We start from the raw sequence: 19,194 nt of genomic DNA, 5'->3' as shown, positions 1-19,194 counted from the left end.
TCCATTCTTTTGATGGACATTTGGGTTGTTTGCAGTTTTGAGCTATTAGAAGTAAAGTGACTATGAACATACTTATGGCAGTCTCTTTGTGAACCTATGTTTGCATTTAATTTGGGTAAATACCTGGGAGTGGAAGTATTAGGCAATGGGGTAGGTGAAAGTTTATGAGAAATTGCCAGTTTTTCTAAGTGGTCGTACTGTTTTACATTACCACTATATTCTCCTGTGCTTTTTGATCTCTGAAGTTGAATAAAATAGATTATTCAACTATATATAATTTGGCTTAACAGAAAATGTATTTGTTTACTTACATAATGATGTGGATATCAGTGCCACATAAGTAGTGTAGGCAATTCTTAACTTCTATCAGCCTCAATATTTTCATTTTTGGGGATAATGCTAATTATCTGCCCAGTGTCATGGTTTTGTGCATAATTATCTGAAAGCACTTTGGAAAGCATGAAGCACTATACAAGGGTAAGATGGTAATATTGTGTTTGCAATTATTAATATCTATTATAATTTGATATAATTTTGCCATCTAATAAGTTTGTAATGCTGGGCTAATTCGGTTAATTTTTTATCATGTATTTTGAAACAAAGAAGTAGGTAACTACTTGGTATATTTATATTAAAATTATTCTTATGGCCCACAATTCATCCTTAGAATAATTATACAGAAATATAATGGTTATTTACTGTCTGTTTACTTATTTATACCCTGCCTTACTCCAAAAAATATTTTAAGATGATTTACAGATTAATTTATCAAGAAAAATAGATGGTTGTTTCCTGTCTTGTCCACAGAGTGTCACTGTTGGTTTATTTGAAAATCAAAAGCCATTTAACATTTGGTTCTTTGTTCATGGTTAGAAATACTTGCTTTTAAAGCAGTTCTGGTGCTAGAAGACTTGTTTATCTACCACGAAGTATATAAATGGTTAAGCTTGATGAAAATGGTGTCTTAAGTGTAGTTGGGTTAATGAGAACACAATTCTGCAAATATATCTTTTCCTGTAGTTGTAGGATTTGCAGTGGGCGAAGGTCCTTTGATATCACACATAGACCTTAGGTGCTTCTCGAAAATGAAATGGAAGTTCTGAACTTTTCTTTCTTTCATATTTTCTTTTGGTGTATTAATAAATTTTCCTTAGACAATAACATGAATACTTGATTGTGAAGAAGGTGGAAGTATCATTAATGAGCGTATACCAGACTTTGAATCTTTATATAATATTAAATGCTCATTGCCAAATACGTTCCAAGAAAGCAATTTGGATTCTTTTTCAGTCTTCATATATACTATAGAATTACTCTGAACTCATGCTTAATTAAGGAAATATCTCTCTCTCCTGAATCTGTATGCTTCTTTTCATTAGACAATGAGCTCTGAAGCATTTTGTTTCCTTCTTTTCCTTATCTAATAGGAAATTCACAGCATTTTTGTACCAGTTTCATTAGCTTTTCTAATTTTTAAAATAATTATAGATTTACAGAAGAGTTGCAAAAATATTTCAGGGAATTCTCATATGTATGCTTCACACAGCTTCCCTTAATGTTAACTTACCTGTATAACTTAAAATTATGGTAGTTGTAATAATTACAGCACAGTTATCAGAACCAGGAAATAAACATTGGTTTAGTACTATTAGCTAAACTGTGGTCCTTGTTTGAATTTTGCCATTCCTACCAAATCCCATGTCCTTTTTCTGTTCCAGGATAAAATCTAGTATCCCACATTGAATTTAGTTGTGTCTCCTTAGCCTCTTCTAGTCTGTGACAGCTCCTCATTCTTTCCTTGTCTTTCATGACTTTGACGCTATTGATGACTACTGGTCAGTTATTTTATAAAATGTCTCGATTTTGGTGTGTCTGATACTTTCTCTTGAATAGATTGAGATTATGCATTTTTGGCAAGAGTAACACACGAGTGACGTTATCTCCTCATTGAATCATATTGGGGGATACGTGGTGTTGATATTTTTTTTATTGGTGATGTTAACATTGATCACTTGGTTAACATGATGTTTTCCAGATTTTTCCGTAGTAAAGTTACTATTTTTCCTTATTGCCCACGATAAAGATTTTGGGTGGCAGGGGATTTTGAGACTGTGCTAATATCCTGTTTCTCTTTAACTCACCGAGATATGTTAGTATACATGCATGGATTTTACCTGCAGCAGCCATTATTGTGGTGTGTGCCTTATGTTGATTCCCTGTTTCCCTTATTCCTTCTGGATTTATTAATTGGAATGCATTTGCAAGGAAGAGCTGTTTTTTATCTCCCACTTATTTATTTGTTCAATTATGTATATTCATATTAATATGGACTCATGGACATTTATTGCATTATATGAGTTATAATCCAGTATTGTAATTATTTCTTCATTGATCAAATTTTCCAGCTTTGGCTATTGGGAGCTCCTTCAGTTGATTCCCATGGCCTTTGACTTCCCCCACCTTTTTTGTGTACTCACTTGTTTTCTGACATCACAAGATAGTCTAGGCTTATCTGTACTTTCCCTGTCTTAGCTCTAGAATTCAACTTTTCTCTAAGGAGCCCTGGTTCCTTTAGTCAGAGACTGGTATTTAGAAACCAAGATCTGGACACTAGGTGTGTTCATTGCTCCTCTTGTGTCACTGATCCTAGGCCTTCTCAGTGGACAGAACTAGAAAATAAATGTAGGTATCCTAATCCATGCATACACATACATCTATATTTCGATCTCGCTATATGTTAAACCTATATGTTCATACTGATATTCTGTAGCTTTTCTTAAACCTAGATTCTTATATAATAAATTCTTTGCCTACCTCCTTTATTAATCAGCTCTTTTATTCTCATATGAATGGGTTTTGGTTTTACTTTTTCTTGGCTTTATAGGACTTCTGAAATCCTCTGGAACATAGGGGAGAAACAAAAAGAATTTAAAAATATAAATATTTAAAGTGTTCTTTTTATAGTGCTTACTTTGGCTCCTAGTGATATTAGACATTGACTACTTATTTTTTATATCTATATATTTGAGATGGAGTCTCGCTCTGTCACCCAGGCTAGAGTGCAGTGGCGCAATCTCAGCTCACTGCAACCTCCAATTCCTGGGTTCAAGGGGTTCTCCTGCCTCAGCCTCCCGAGTAGCTAGGACTACAGGCGCATGCCACCACGCCCGGCTAATTTTTTGTATTTTTAGTAGAGACAAGGTTTTGCCGTGTTAGCCAGGATGATCTCGATCTTCTGACCTTGTGATCCACCTTCCCTGGCCTCCCAAAGTGCTGGGATTATAGGTGTGAGCCACTGCACCTGGCCTATTTTTTATAATGCTAATAGAACAATGAAGTTTCTTGTGATGAAAATGATCGAAACCATCTTTCCGGATTCCAACACTGTTGTAAAGTATGAAGTTCTGTCTCTCAAATGTAGTTTTCTGAAATACTGAGCTAAAAAAAATTTTTAGTCACATTTAATGCCATTGTACTATTTTTTTTTTTTTTTTTTCTGAGACAGAATTTCACTCTTATTGCCCAGGCTGGAGTGCAGTGGTGTGATCTCGGCTCACTGCAACCTCTACCTCCCAGGCTTAAGCGATTCTCCTGCCTCAGCCTCCCGAGTAGCTGGGATTACAGGCGTGCGCCACCACACCCGGCTACTTTTTGTATTTTTAGTAGAGACAGGGTTTTGCCATGTTGCCCAGGCTGGCCTCAAACTCCTAACCTCAGGTGATCTGCCCACCTCAGCCTCCCAAAGTGCTGGGCTTACAGGCTTGAGCCACTGTGCCTGACCGCCATTGTACTATTAATAGAAATTTTGCTGTGTCAAGTTCTGTATGATTATCATCTCATTGTGATACATTTTTCAAAAAATTTCTAGTTAGAACAGTATCCCAAGGTGGAAAGTTTGAAGTAAAAATAATTTCTATAGCCCCCCCCTTTTTTTTTTTTCACAAAAAAGCCCATAACTGATCAAATGTAGTTAAGCCTCTTTCATCTAGATTGTTTCACATTTAATTTCTCCAAAATAATCCTTAAAGGAAATTGGCTGATTTGGATGAAATTTAGTATGTGCTTCAATGTGTATCAAGATGTCTCAATGGAAACAAAATGGCAGCCCATCAAGGTTTTGTAAAGAACCATACCTTAGGTGGTTTTGAGGGGGTGTTGTAAGAATCACCATGTTGGTAAAGATGTGATTACCGGGGATTTTGTGAGTTATAAGCCAGAGGTAATGAAGGTTTATTAAAAAAAATGTTTCTTACCGTATATAATGTTTCTTGAATGGAATGAGCTCAAATATTTTGGAAAGTGAAATTGTTTGGGCGTTTATCATGATCATGGGGGAGAACAGAAGCGGAGTGCTTCCAAGGGACACATGCAGTCTTGGGGGGAAGAGGGTGCAGAGGCGAGCTGGGAAGGGAGGGAGCAGGTTCTCCTTAGCCTGCCAGGGTCCCCCTCGGCAAGCCTGCACACTGGGGTGGGAGGCAGCATCTGTGGGAGGAGGTGCCTAGGGCCACAGTCAGCCTGAAATGGCCCCAGTGGCTCCTCTCCATTGCCCCTCAGGGGCTGGCTTTTTCCTTCCCTGCCCGTTCTAGATCACAGGGGTGGCGCTGCAGCCTGCCTTGTTCTTTCATCCCAGTTCTCTCTTGAGTCCACCTCTGTCCTGCTTAGCTGGGAGCAGAGGAGGATGCCCTGGGTTGGCAGTCCCCGGCCTACCTCAGCTCCCTAGTCCTGCCTCTTCACTCCTGGAGACACTGGAGCGCCTGGGGCAGTCCTCTCCTTCGACTCCTCATATCTGTCCCCACAGCCCACCAACTGCCCCCATCCCCGCCCTTCTTCTGACCCCTTCCCGACTATTCTAGTGGCCAGGGCTGACATCCTTGCTTCTTTCTGCATCTAGTCCCCTCCCAGAACTCAGAGCTGCCCCCCATTGGGCATTCCTCTCTCTCTCCTCTGGCTCTAGCTCCTGACCCTCCTTCCCCTCTACGTGTTCTCCCACATGTTGGAGAAGCCACTTCTCTTGCCTCCTATCCCTCCTTTGCTGTCATCCTCACTCTCTCCTTCCCATGACAGTCTCGCTCCTGGAATGTCATTGATACTCGCTGTCTCCACATCTGGCTTCCTGTTTTTCTCTGGGTATTTTTGAACCTGCTGTTTTCTTCTACCCTGTAAACCCTTCCATGCATCCTCACCTGGTGAGCACCTTCTCATGTTTTAATTCTCACCTCAGACCTCACCTCCTCTGAAAAGCTCGCCATGACTGCCAGCCTGAGTTAGGCCCACTCTTCTGTGCATGCTTAGCCTCCTGTTCCTGCCTGTGTCATGGTGCTGATAATAACAATAGTAACATGAAGAGACTGCTGAGCACTGTTGGACCAGGCATAGTGTAGTGTTGTTACTGTTAGTATTAACCTAATACTATAGCAAGGTTCTTGTCCTCAAGAGAACCCTAAGAGAGATTTTCATCCCGATTCCCTACATGAGGACATTGAAGCACAGAGAAGTTAAGTAACTTGCCCAGGGTCACACAGCCAATAAGTGGCTGGGCTCTAGTATTTGACCCCAACCATGTTCCCCTAGAGCTTGCACTGTTTACCTCAGTGCCATAGCCCAGTGGTTCTCACTGGGAGCATCAGAATCACCTGGAGGGCTTGTGAAAACATAGACCACTGCTCCCACTCTCAGAGTTTCTGACTCCAGAGGTCTGGGGTACAGCCTGAAATTTGGCATTTCTAATGAGCTTGCAGGTGATGTTGATACTGCCAGTCTGTGGATCACTTTGCAAACCACTGTTCCAGGCTGCTAATCACTTTGTCTGTTGGAATCCTCTCTTGTGTCTCTCCCAGCTGAGATGGCAGTTCCTCTAGGACAGGAGCTTTATTATTTATATATTTATTTATTTATTTTTGAGACAGGGTCTCATTCCGTTGCCCAGGCTGGAGTGCAGTGGCACAATCATGGCTCACTATAGCCTCAACTTCCCAGGCTCAGGTGATTCTCCCACCTCAGGCTCCCAAGTATCTGGGACTACAGGTGCATGCCACCATGCCTGGCTACATTTTTGTATTTTTTTTTTCTAGAGACGGAGTTTTTTGTTGTTGTTGTTTTTGTTTTTGTTAGAGATGGAGTTCTGCTGTATTGCTCAGGCTGGTCTCGAACTTCTGAGCTCAAGTGATCCGCCTGCCTTGGCCTCCCAAAGTGCTGGGATTACAGGCGTGAGCCACCGTGCCTGGCTAGGAGCTTTTTTTCAGTCCATGTTTCCAACACATAGCAAAGTAGTTCTGCCAGGTGGAAGGCCATCAATAAAGGTTTAGTTGAATGAATGAATGAGGAAATGTTTCTGGCCCTTTGTTTAAGTGTATTTTTTTTTGCCCAAAGTTTCTGTGTATTTCAAGAAGAATTCTCAGATTTTTATCAGTCATATATGCTTGATTGGCACGTAGGGGATGTGTACTCAATGGTTTTGTAAGATTAGTTGTTGACTGCATGATTTTAAGATGTTTGAAGCCAAAAGTCACATCTGTTATATTTGGCTCAATGTTCTTTCTGGAGTGGAACACTCACTGTCTGTATATAATATAGACTTCATATTTGCACATATATGAACATATATGTTACATATGAACATTATAAAGTGAGTCTTTGGCCTTTTAGCAGATTTGAGGATTTCTTTCCTAAAATAGCACCTTCCTTGATGCGCAGTGTCTTCATCATCAATGTGCTGGTGTAGAGGCATTGTGGCACTTTCATTTGCTGGCATTAGAGCATCCTCAGTGCCTGCATGGGGTAGAGCAGCAGAGGGGATGTTGGGGCTCCTGAGCTCAGCCTCCTGGCTCTGTGTCACCTACAGCCAGGCCTCAAATAGGAGCAAGACATTTCTGATGGCTTGAGAACTTTTGTTGTGTCTGACAGTTAACATTTGACTTAATGGCATTTTCACATATGTTATTTTTCTTTTGAAATATGAGCTACTATTTTTAAATATAATAGAATTTAGAAGATCTGATTGAAAATACCACTATGCAGGTTGACCATCTTTGTGGAGCTGTTTCAGAAGTGCAATGCTCTTGGGAGCAACCTCCTTTGATAAAATGTGTGTTACAAAAACATTTTTACAACTTTGATAAACCTCTAGCTCCTAAAGACACAAATCAGTTAGAATTGATAGAGAACTAGTAACTCTGAGATTAGCAAGGCTTTTCTCTACTTACTTTAATAGCAGATGAGGGACTAAAATTCCCTTGGAAGAATGCTGAAGTTTAGGTCTGACAGATTACAACACTGAGTATTTTTATGTTAGTAATTATCATGTATAAAATCTAGGGTTGAAGAAGAATAAAAATCATATAATCAAAGTACAGCATTTATCCTTAACAATGGAAAATGATGTTGCAAGGAAAATACATAGGAATGTTTGGTTTTTTTAAATCAACTTTTTAAGCCTCATTTTAAGTTACAGTTGATTTATCCTGGGTTGGTGTCATTTTAGAGGTCATCTGGATTTACACAAAAAAGTTTTGATTGTATGTCTCATGGAGAAATTGAAGTCTAGGAACCGAAGAAAATAACTTTACTCATTCTGTTCTCTTACCCTGGATAGGTACAGTCTAGCATATCACCACCAGCAGAAAGGAAGGAAACCCATGCCTGGGCCAGCCCTGCTGTAACATCTCTTGAGTCAGCAGCATGTCGTGAACTGCAGGAAGCAGACCTCAGTGAGAGTTTATCATATCCCAGAATTGTCTCCTCAAGTTCATTACAGCCGTGTGTCGCACAAGGTGGCTTATTTCCTTGTTTTGGTATGCCATGGAACTTTATCAGTGGAGGTGCTCAAAGTACCCAGGCTGTCATCCCATTTGCCAACACCACTACAGCACTACCTATGGCAGGTCTGTCACGAGGAGAACCCAGTCTGGCAAATAACCCTGGTGTGGTGAATTACTCTGCTCTACTGGAAAATGAAAATGTGGGCGCAGGTAGAGCCTTGTCATCTTTCTGCATCCATCCCAATTTGGGCAAGTTTGAAATGACACATATTACAGATAGCATTCTTCAATCTAGATTTTAAAACACCCTTCATGCAAATTAATGTTAGTTATTTTTTAAATTAAAAGTTTTATCTTGAAGCCATTATAGATTCATATGTAGTTGTAAGAAATAATACAGAGAGATACCCTTTCCCCAATTTTCCCCAGTGGTAACATCTCATAAGACTGTAGTTTGTATTCATTTGTGTGTCTGACTTTCGGCTTTTTTTAAAAACAATTTTATCAGATGAGAAAGTTTGTATCTTCCTATCATAGTCAAGATACAGAACGGTTCTATTACCAGAAAGTTTGCTTGTATTGCCTTTCTATAACCAAACCCATCCTCCTTTTCCTTCCCCCACTTACCTATTCCTAACCTTTGGCAAGTGTGATCTCTTCTCCATCTCTATAATTTTGTCACTTCAATATTGTTATATAATTGGATGCATATACTATGTAACCTTTTGGTACTGGCTTTTTTTTAACTCAACGTAATCCCCTGGAGACTCAACCAAGTTGTGTGTTTCAGTAGTTCCTTTATTGCCAAGTACCATTCCATAGTATAGGTGTGCCATGGTTTAACCATTCATCTATTGAAGGAAATTATTTTTCCACTTTTTGACTATTAGTAGTAAGGCTGCTATGAAAATTCATGTACAAGTTTTTGTGTAAATGGAAGTATTCATTTCTCTGACATGATTACCCAAGAGTGCAACTGCTGGTTATATATTAATTGCATGTTTAGGTTTTTTTTAAAAAACAAATCTTTATTGAGATATTAATGTCTTGATCTGTTTGTGTTGCTATAACAAAATACCATAGACTGGGTGACTGAAAAAGAACAGAAGTGTAGTTTCTTACAGCTCCGGAGGCTGGGAAGTTCAAGAGCAAGGTGCCAGCTGGTTTGTCTGTGTGGTGAGGGCTGCATCCTCTGCAAGAGAGGAGCACTGTGTCCTCACATGGCAGAAGGTAGAAGGACAAGATTTCAAAATGCCGTGTGAAGCCTCTTTTATAAGGGCCTCCATCCTACTCATGAGGGAGGAGCCGTCATAGCTTAATCATCTTAAAGGTCCCATTTCTTAATACGATCACATTGGCAACACCTGAATTTTGGAAGGGATACCTTCAAACCATGGTAATTGATAAGGAAAAAACTGCACATATTTATTATACCCAATGTGATGAGTTTGGACATATGCATGTTTAGTTTTATGAGAAACTGCCTAACTATTTTCCAGGGGTGCTGTACCATCTGACATTCTTGCCAGCTATATATGGGTGATCGACTTTCTCTAAATGCATATTTCTGCTCTTTCTTTTGTTCTTTCTTCCTGATGCTCCAAGATTCCTTCTTTCATCATTTTCTTTATTTGATTGAAGAGTTTTCTTTAACCTTTCTTTAAGGGTAAGTCTGCTGGGGACAAATTCTTTTTGTTTTCCTTTGTGTGTGAATATCTGTTTCTCTTTCTTTCTTGAAGGATAATTTTGCTTGGTATAGAATTTGTGGGTGAAGTTCTTGTATTACAGCTCTTGAAAACTTTTTATTTATAGAAATGCCAGAAAGACCAGCAAACAGCAGTAAAAACAGCACTGAGACAGTGAATTACCCAACTTCAATGGGAAATTACAATGGCCAAAATACTGCCTCTTTATCTGTCTTCATCCCTCCCTATTTTGGTGAGTTTGAAATGATACATAATGCTGGGCGTGGTGGCTCACACTTGTAATCCCACCACTTGGGAGGCTGAGGCGGGTGGATCACCTGACATCAGCAGTTTGAAAACTCGCCCAGCTTGTTGCATGTATCAAGAGTTCCCTCCTTTCCTTTCTTTCTTTCTTTTTTTTTTTTTTTTTGAGACAGAGTCTTACTCTGTTGCCCAGGCTGGAGTGCAGTGGCGTGATCTTGGCTTACTGCAACTTCTGCCTCCCGGGTTCAAGCAATTCTCATGCCTCAGCCTCCTGAATAGCTAGGATTACAAGTGTGTGCCACCACGCCCAGCTAATTTTTGTATTTTTGGTAGAGACAGGGTTTCACCATGTTGGCCAGGCTGGTCTCGAACTCCTGACCTCAAATGATCCACCCGCCTCAGCTTCCCAAAGTGCTGAGACTACAGGCATGAGCCACCACACCCAGCCTACCCTCCTTTTTATTTTTGATTTATATTTCATAGTATGGCTATGCCACAGTTTGTTTAGCCATTTACCCATTGAAAAGGCATCAAACTGTTTTTTTTCCAGTTTTTGGATATTAGAAGTGAGGCCGCTATGAACAGTCATGAACAGGTTTTTCTGTAAATATAAGTTTTCATTTCTCTGTCATGAATGCCAAGAGTGTAATTGCTGAGCCTTATGGTACTAGCATGTTTAGTTTTATAAGAAACTGCCAAATAGTTTTCCAGAGAGTCTGTATTATCTTCCATTTCTACCAGCAATGCGTGAGTGATCCAGCTTCTCCACATTCATATTTCTGTTATTTCTATTGTTCTTCCTTCTGGATGCTCTATATTTTCTTTTTTCATCAATTCCTTTCTGTTTGAATACTTTTCTTCAGCCTTTTTTTCAGGTTTCTTTAGTGTTCCTGCATGTGAAAATGTCTTTATTTTCCTTACTTTCTTCAAGGATAGTTTTGTTGGGCATAGAATTTGTGGCTGAGAGTTTATTTTCCATCAGTATCCTGAATGGAAGTCAGTGGTAGCTCTTTAAAAACAAAAAAAGCTAGGCTTTTTATTTTGAGATAATTTTGAATTCACATGTAGTTGTAAGAAATTGTACAGAGATCCCATTTATGCTTTACCCATTTTCCTCAATGATAACATCTTAAAGAACTATATCCTGCATCTAGGATATTGGCATTGATTAAATCCACATCTGTGTGTGTGTATTTAGTTCTATGAAATTTAATCATGAGTCAGTTTACATGTCCACTATTAGTTACAATACAGAACATTTCCATCATCACCACAAAGATCCTTCACATTGTTCTTTTAAAACCACAGCCACCTCCCCCAATCTCCCTTGGCTCTCATCTTGCCCTGTCTTAACTACTGATAGTCAGCAATCTCACTTTGCTTGCCAGAATTTCATTATTTGAGTATTGTTACTTAAATGCAACTAAATGCTGTGTAACCTTTTGAGCATGGCTTTTTTTCACTAAACATAATTTTCTCGAGATTCATACCAATTGTTGTATGCATCAATGGTTCCTCCATTTTTATTGTTGAGTACTATTCCATAGTAGGGATGTATAACTGTTTATCTGTTTATTCATCGAATGACATCTGGGGCGTTTTCTATTTTTGGCCAATACAAGTAAAGTTCTATGAACATTTATGTACTGGTTTTTGTGTAAACAAGTTTGCATGCAATTTTGGGTCATATGGTACTCCATGTTTAGTTTTGTAAGAAAATGCTAAAAAAAATTTTTTAGAGGGGCTATATCTTTTTTTTAAAGACATTTATTCAGCATCATGATCAGACTATTACATTTAGCAATCAACAACATGGATGCAAAAAAATAAAATCTACAGTAAAACTCTTTGTTGGAATGTTTTACACTTTCCACAGAACAGAAACTAAAATAACCTGTTATACAATTAGTCACAAATACAGCCCTCGAATTTTTTGCCCATACACATGAGTATTTGTCTAAAACATGTGTTCTTTGTAGCAGCTAGGCCCTGCCACCATTGTGCTTGGCTCAGTTCACAAATCTGTTGTAACCTGTAGCTTCCCTGTCACTTCTCTGGCTCTCCTCTCCAGCTAAGCTTTGTTTCCTAATTAAAATCTTCTGCCACTGCCATAGCTACTGCTGCTACTGGAACCACTATAGCCACCTTGGTTTCATGGTTTGGCAAAGTATTGGCCTCCACCCCCATAGGGGCCAGAGCTTCTGCCTCCAACGTTTCCTCCCTTCATGGGTCAAAATTTGAAGACTGATTGTTGCAATTGCCAAAATCATTGTAGCTTCCACCACCTCCAAAATTGCTTCCATCATTACCAAATCCATTATAGCCATCCCCACTGTCACCATATCCACTACTACCATGGCTGCCACCAAAGCCACCACGACCACTGAAGTTTCCTCCACGACCAAAGTTGTCATTCCCACCGAAACCACCTCCACGACCACCACCAAAGTTTCCAGAACCACTTCGACCTCTTTGGCTGGATGAAGCACTAAGCCATCTCTTGCTTTGACAGGGCTTTCCTAACTTCACAGTTGTGGCTATTCACAGTATAGTATTTCTGAATGACAGTCTTATCCACGGAGTCATGGTCATCAAAGGTTACAAAGGCAAAGCCCCTTTTCTTGCCACTGCCTCAGTCAGTCATGATTTCAATCACTTCAATTTTTCCATACTGTTCAAAATAATCTCTTAGGTGATGTTCTTCAGTGTCTTCTTTAGTGCCACCAACAAATATCTTTTTCACAGTTAAGTGGGCACCTGGTCTTTGAGAATCTTCTCTTGAGACAACTCTCTTTGGTTCCACAACTCTTCCATCCACCTTGTGTGGCCTTGCATTCATGGCTGCATCCACCTCCTCCACAGTGGCATATGTGACAAACCCAAAGCCCCTGGAGCGCTTGGTGTTTGGATCTCTCATTACCACAGAGTCCGTCAGCGTTCTCCATTGCTCAAAATGGCTCCTCAGGCCCTCATTGGTTGTTTCAAAGCTCAACCCTCGAATGAAGAGCTTCCTCAGTTGTTCGGTCTCTTTAGGAGGCTCTGACTTAGACATGAAGGCAGGGAGAAGAGAGACTTTAACAATGCTTCTTCAGCGGAGTCCACAGGCAGAAAGGTGGGGCTGTATCATTTTATCTCCTCACCAGTAACATCTGAGTGATCCAATTTCTCTGCATGCATATTTCTGCTCTTTCTGTTCCTTCTTTCTTCCTGATGCCCAAAGATCAATTTTTTCATCATATCCTTTCTGCATAAAGATTTTCCTTTAGCCTTTCTTTAAGGGCAAGTCTATGAGGGATAAGTAATCCTAGTTTTCCTTCAGGTGAGAATGTCCTTATTGCCTGTTCATTACTTGTATTAGTTTGTTTTCACACTGCTGACAAAGACATACCCAAAACTGAGAACAAAAAGAGGTTTGATTGGACTTACAGTTCCACATGGCTGGGGAGGCCTCAGAATCATGGCAGGAGGTGAAAGGCACTTCTTACATGGTAGTGGCAAGAGAAAAATGAGGAAGAAGCAAAAGCAGAAACCCCTGATAAACCCATCAGATGTCATCAGAGTTATTCACTATCACAAGAATAGCATGGGAAAGACTGGCCCCCATGATTCAATTACCTCCCCCTAGGTCCCTCCCACAACATGCGGGAATTCTGGGAGATACAATTCAAGTTGAGATTTGGGTGGGGACACAGCCAAACCATATCATTACTCGAGGAGAATTTCACTATGTATAAATTCACTGTTGAGAGTTCTTAAGCACTTGAAAAATGTTCTTTCTGTAGGTATGCCGAGAATTGCAGAAACCAGGCTGGAAATCAACCCTCAGACAATGAATTACCCAATTTCTTTGGGAAATGGCAGTGGCCCATGTTCTTCCTCTTCATCTGCCAGCCTCACACCTAATTTTGGTGAGTTTCAGATGCTGCATTGCAAGTGACACTATTGAATCTGGATCGATCAACATCCTTAATGCAAGCTAGTAGTAGCTCATTTTTAAAATTAAACTTTTATTTTTTTTGAGACGGAGTCTCACTCTGTCACCCAGGCTGGAGTGCAGTGGTGTGGTCTCGGCTCACTGCAACCTCCGCCTCCTGGGTTCAAGAGATTCTTCTGCCTCAGCCTCCCAAGTAGCTGGAACTATAGGGCATGCCACCATGCCTGGCTAATTTTTGTATTTTTAGTAGAGACGGGGTTTTACCACGTTGGCCAGGCTGGTCTCTAACTCCTGACCTTAGGTGATCCACCCTCCTTGGCCTCCCAAAGTGCTGTGATTATAGGCGTGAGCCACCACGCCCAGCCATTTTTATTTTGAAATAATTTTAGATTCACATGTATTTGTAAGAAATAATAGAAATCATCCCCTTTATGCTTTACCCTTTTCTCCCAGCAATACCATCTTACAAAACTATAGTAAATTAACACAACCAGGATATTGACATTGATACAATACACAGATATAACTGAGATATCCCCAGTTTTACTTATGATCATCTGTGGGTGTATCTGTATTTCTTTCTGTGCAAATTTCTTCCACGAATAGGTTTGATTCTCACCACCACAGTCAAGACATAGAACATTTCCATCACCACCAGGCTGCCTCATCTTTGATAACCACCCCCACCTCTCTCAGGTCACCCTTTTCTTCCCCATTGACTGTTCCCTAACCCCTGACAAACACTGGCCTCTATAATTTTGTCACTTTAAGAGTGTAATATAAAGGGAATCTTATGGCATGTAGGTTTTTTTTTTTTTTCAGTCAGTATGATTCCCTAAAGACTTATACAGGTTGTTGTGTGTATCAGTTGTTCCTCTTTTTTTTCTGATAATCTTCCATGGTTTGGATATACAATAGTTGTTTTTAACCATTTACCAATTGAAGGCCATTATTTTCCCCCTCCCCACTCTTTGGTATTAGGACTAAACTGCTCTGAACATTCCTATACTGGTTTTTGGATAATTAAATATAAGTTTTCATTTCTCTGTCATGAATGTCAAGAGCACAGTTGCTGGGTCTTATGGTACTAGCATGTTTAGTTTTATAAGAAACTGCCAAACATTTTTCCAGCAAGGCTTTACATGTATGGGTGATCCAGTTTCTCCATATTTATATTTCTTATCTTTCTTTTTTCTCTTCTTTCCTTTTTTTTTTTTTTTTAATTGAGACAGAGTCTCACTCTGTCATCCAGGCTGGAGTGCAGTGGTGCGATCCCGGCTTACTGCAACCTCCACCTCCCAGGTTCAAGCAGTTCTCTTGCCTCAGCCTTCTAAGTAGCTGGGATTACAGGCACCCACCACCACGCCCGGCGAATATTTGTATTTTTGGTAGAAACGGGATTTCACCATGTTGGCTAGGCTGGTCTTGAACTCCTGACTTCAGGGGATCCGCCCACCTTGGCCTCCCAAAGTGTTGGGATTACAGGTGGAGCCACTGCTACCGGCCTATATTTCTGGTCTTTCTATCAGTCTTTCTTCCTTCCTGATGCTCCAGGATTTCTTTCATCATACCCTTTCTGTTTTAGCATTTTCTTCCCTCCCTCCCTCCCTTCCCTTCCCTCCCCTCCCCTCCCCTCCCCTCCCCTCCCTCCCTCCCTCCCTCCCTCCCTCCCTTCCTTCCTTCCTTCCTTCCTTCCTTCCTTCCTTCCTTCCTTCTTTCCTCTCTCTCTTTCGTTCTTTCATTCTTTCTTTTGTCTCACTGTGTCATCCAGGCTGGAGTGCAGTGGTGCAATCATGGCTCATTGCAGCCTCCACCTCCCGGGCTCAGGTGACCCTCCCTCAGCCTCCTGACTCAGCTAGGACTACAGGTACTTGTTATCACTCCTGGCTAATTTTTAAATTTTTTTTGTAGAGGTGGGGTCTCATGTTGTCCAGGCTGGTCTCGAACTTCTGGGCTCAGGCAATCCACTTGTCTCTGCCTCCCAAAGTATTGGGATTGTAGGCATGAGCCACTGCGCCAGGCCTGGAGATTTTCCTTTTACCTTTTATATGGATAAGTTGGCTAGGGACAGATTTTTTTAGTTTTCTTTTGTTTGAGAAATGTCTTTACCTTTTTTCCAGAAGAATAGTTTTACCTCATGTAGAATTTATGATTGAGCATTCTTTTTTTTTCAATAGCTGAGAAAATTATACGTATTGAAATGCCAGGAACAACAGAAACCAATGTGGAAAATAACTCTCAGACAGTGTGTTACCCAGCTTTATTGGGAAATACGAGTGCCCCAAATCCAGCCTTTTCAAATCTTCCCATCACTTCTAATTTTGGTGAGTTTGAAATAATGGATATCACAAGCAGCCCTCTCATCTAGATTCATCAACATTCTTAATATTAATTCTTAGTGATAGCTTTTTACAAATTAAACTTTTCATATTGAGGTAGTTCAGAAATCATACACAGGTATAAAGAAATAAGACAGAAAAATCCTGACTACCCTTTACCTAATTTCCCCCAATAATTATATTTAGCAAAAATACAACAGAAATATTACAACCAGCATATTCACATTTATACAAGCCACAGATCTTATAGAGATGTCCCATTTTACTTGTATTTATTTGTGTGTGTGTGTGTGTTTAGTACTATGCAGCTTTATTCCACCAGTAGGTTTGTGTGCCCACCACCACAGTCAAGGTAGAGATCATTTCCATCAGCATGAGGCGCTGTTGGGTTACCTTTGATAAACACACCAACTCTCTCAGGTCACCCTTCCCTAACACTCCATGACCCATCCCTAACACCTGGCTTCCACTGATCTCTTCTCTATCTCTATAATTTTATCTCTTTCAATTGTTGTATAAGTGGAATCATATTTGGAATTGGATTTTTTTTTCACTCAGCTTAGAGACTCGTCCAGGTCGTTTTTTCTATTAATAGTTTATTCCTATTGCTGAATAGTATTGCATATCTGGATATACTATGTTTTGTTCAACCATTCTGCTGAGGGACGTCTGGTGGGTTGTGTTTTTATTTTATTTTTATTTTTTGTCTATTGGGTGTAAAGCTGCTATGAATCGTCATGTCCACATTTTTGTATAAATGTAAGTTTTCATTTCTCAGTAGTTTCTTTCTTTCTATTGATGAATAGTTCCTTCCTTTCCATGGTACAGATAGGAACAGTTTTTTTTTTATTTTAAACCATTCGCCTATTGAAGGACATCTGGTTTTTTCTTTCAATTTTTGGATAATACAAGTAAGGCTACTTTGAACATTCATGTACTGTGTACTGGGTAAATATAAGTTTTCATTTCTCTGTCATGAATGCCAAGAGAACAGTTGCTGAGTCTTATGGTACTAGCATGTTTAGTTTTATAAGAAACTGCCAAACAGTTTCCTAGAGAGGCTGTACTATTGTTTATTTCCAACAGCAGTGTATGAGTGATCCAGTTTCTCCACATCTGTATTTCTGATTTTTCCATCATTCTTTCTTCCTTCCTGATACTCCAAGATTTCTTCTCTTGTAGTATCTTTTCTGTTTGAAGGTTTTCGTATAGCCATTGTTTAAGGGTAAATCTGCGAGGGACAAATTCCTTTAATTTTCCGTTTTGTGAGGATGTTTTTATTTTCCCTTCTTTCCTGAGGGACAATTTCACCCAGTATAAAATTCATAGTTGAGAGTTCTTTTCTTTCAGTATTTGAAAGAGTTACAGAAATGCCAGAAACAGCAGGAACTAACGTAAAAAACAATACTCAGACAGTGAATTACCCAACTTCATCAGGAAGGAGCCATAGCCAAGGTAACGCCTCTTTATTGCTCTCCATTCCTCCCAAGTTTGGTGAGTTTGAAATGATACATGTTATTAGTAGCACTCTCTAATCTACATCCATCAACATCCTTAATGTAAAACTAGTGGTAGGTTTTTTTAAACTAAACTTTTAATTTTGTGGTCATTTAAGATTTACAGGTAGTTGTAAGAAATAATGCAGAGAAATACCCCTTCCACTTTACCTATTCCTCCCAACAATAACATCTTGCAAAACTGTAACAGAACATCACAACCAGAATATTGACATCGATATTATCCACACGTCTTATTGAGATCTCCCACTTAATTGTATTAATTTGTTAGTGTGCATTTAGTTCTACCTAGTTTTGTCACGAGTAGGTTTGATTCCCATCGCCATGATCAAGATATACATTTCCATGATTACCAAGATGTCTCATTTTACTCTTTTTCTTTTCTTTTCTTTTTTGTGAGACAGAGTCTCAAAAATCTCTGTCTGTCACCCAGGCTGGAGTGCAGTGGCGCAATCTTGGCTCACAGCAACCTCTGCCTCCTGGGTTCAAGCGATTCTCGTGCCTCAGCCTCCCAAGTAGGTGGGATTACAGGCATGTGCCACCACGCCGAGCTAATTTTTGTATTTTTTGGTAGAAACGGGGTTTCACTGTGTTGGGCAGGCTGGTCTTGAATTCCTGGCCTCAAGTGATGTGCCCGCTTCAGCCTCCCAAAGTGCTGGGATTACAGGCATGAGCCACTGTACCCAACTCTGGCTGTTTTTTTTTTTTTTTTAATTTTGGAGTTTTTGTAGAGATGGGGTTTCACCATGTTGGCCAGGCTGGCCTCCAACTCCTGGCACCAAGTGATCCACCTGCCTTGGCCTCCTAAAGTGCTTGGATTACAGGTGTGAGCCACTACGCCCGGCCCATCTTGCTCTTGTATAACCACACCTACCTCAGCACATAATTCCCTGAACATTCATCTGACTGACTGGATGTATGAGTGGTCCTTAATTTTTATTGTGGATACTATTTCATGGTATGGATGTTTCACAGTTGGCTTATTCATTCACCGATTGGAAGATATCTTGGCTGTTTCTAGTTTTTGGCTATTACAAGTAAAGTTGCAATGACCACTGATGTACAGATTTTTGTATAAACATAAGTTTTGATTTCTCTTGGATAAATGTCCAAGAGTGCAAAGGCTTGGTTGTATAGTAATTGCATGTTTAGTGTTATAAGAAACTGCCAAGTGGTATTCCAGAGAGACTGTATCATTTTACATTCTCGCCAATTATGTATGAATGATCCGGTTTCTCCACATGCATATTTCTTCTGCTTTCATTGTGTTTTCTTCCTTTTTGCTGCCCCAAGATTTGCTTTTTCATCATTCTTTTCTGTTTGATGATTTTCCTTTAGCCATTCTTTAAGTGTTTGTCAGCTAGTGACAAATACTTCAGTTTTCCCTCATGTGAGAATGTCTTTATCTTCTCTATATTTGAAGGATACTTTTGCTTGATATAGAATTCATGATTGAGATTTATTGTCTTTCAATATTTGAAATATTTTATTTATAGAAACATTGGGAAAAGCACGAACCAGCTCAGGAAAGAGGTCTGCGAAAACAAATTACCGACCTTTATTAGAAAACAACAGTCACCAGAATGTTTCCTCTTTATTTCACAGCGTCCCTTGCAATTTTGGTGAGTTTGAAATGGTACTTGCTATATGTAGCACTATTTAATCTAGATTCATTAGCATCTATAGTGCAAGATATTG

General features: G+C 39.8%; 1 protein-coding gene and 1 pseudogene across 3 annotated transcripts in view; one reads left to right on the top strand and one right to left on the bottom strand.

Moving 5' to 3' along the window:
• BEND2 (BEN domain containing 2) overlaps nucleotides 1–19,194 on the top strand; it is a 61,747-nt gene that overhangs the window by 15,561 nt on the left and 26,992 nt on the right. The window contains exons 4-9 of one of the 3 annotated variants that reach the window (XM_055268921.2): nucleotides 7,592–7,967; nucleotides 13,489–13,614; nucleotides 15,412–15,507; nucleotides 15,818–15,964; nucleotides 17,330–17,434; nucleotides 18,993–19,118. In XM_055268921.2, the coding sequence (XP_055124896.1) occupies nucleotides 7,592–7,967; nucleotides 13,489–13,614; nucleotides 15,412–15,507; nucleotides 15,818–15,964; nucleotides 17,330–17,434; nucleotides 18,993–19,118 (976 nt within the window). The remainder of the gene's footprint in view (nucleotides 1–7,591; nucleotides 7,968–13,488; nucleotides 13,615–15,411; nucleotides 15,508–15,817; nucleotides 15,965–17,329; nucleotides 17,435–18,992; nucleotides 19,119–19,194) is intronic. The other 2 variants (XM_055268922.2, XM_055268923.2) reach the window with 2 other exon arrangements.
• On the bottom strand, nucleotides 11,666–12,784 carry LOC129476214 (heterogeneous nuclear ribonucleoprotein A1-like; annotated as a pseudogene).

Source organism: Symphalangus syndactylus, chromosome X, assembly GCF_028878055.3.
Source record: "Symphalangus syndactylus isolate Jambi chromosome X, NHGRI_mSymSyn1-v2.1_pri, whole genome shotgun sequence".
NCBI lineage: Eukaryota > Metazoa > Chordata > Mammalia > Primates > Hylobatidae > Symphalangus > Symphalangus syndactylus.
This window is presented reverse-complemented; position numbering and strand designations above follow the sequence as displayed.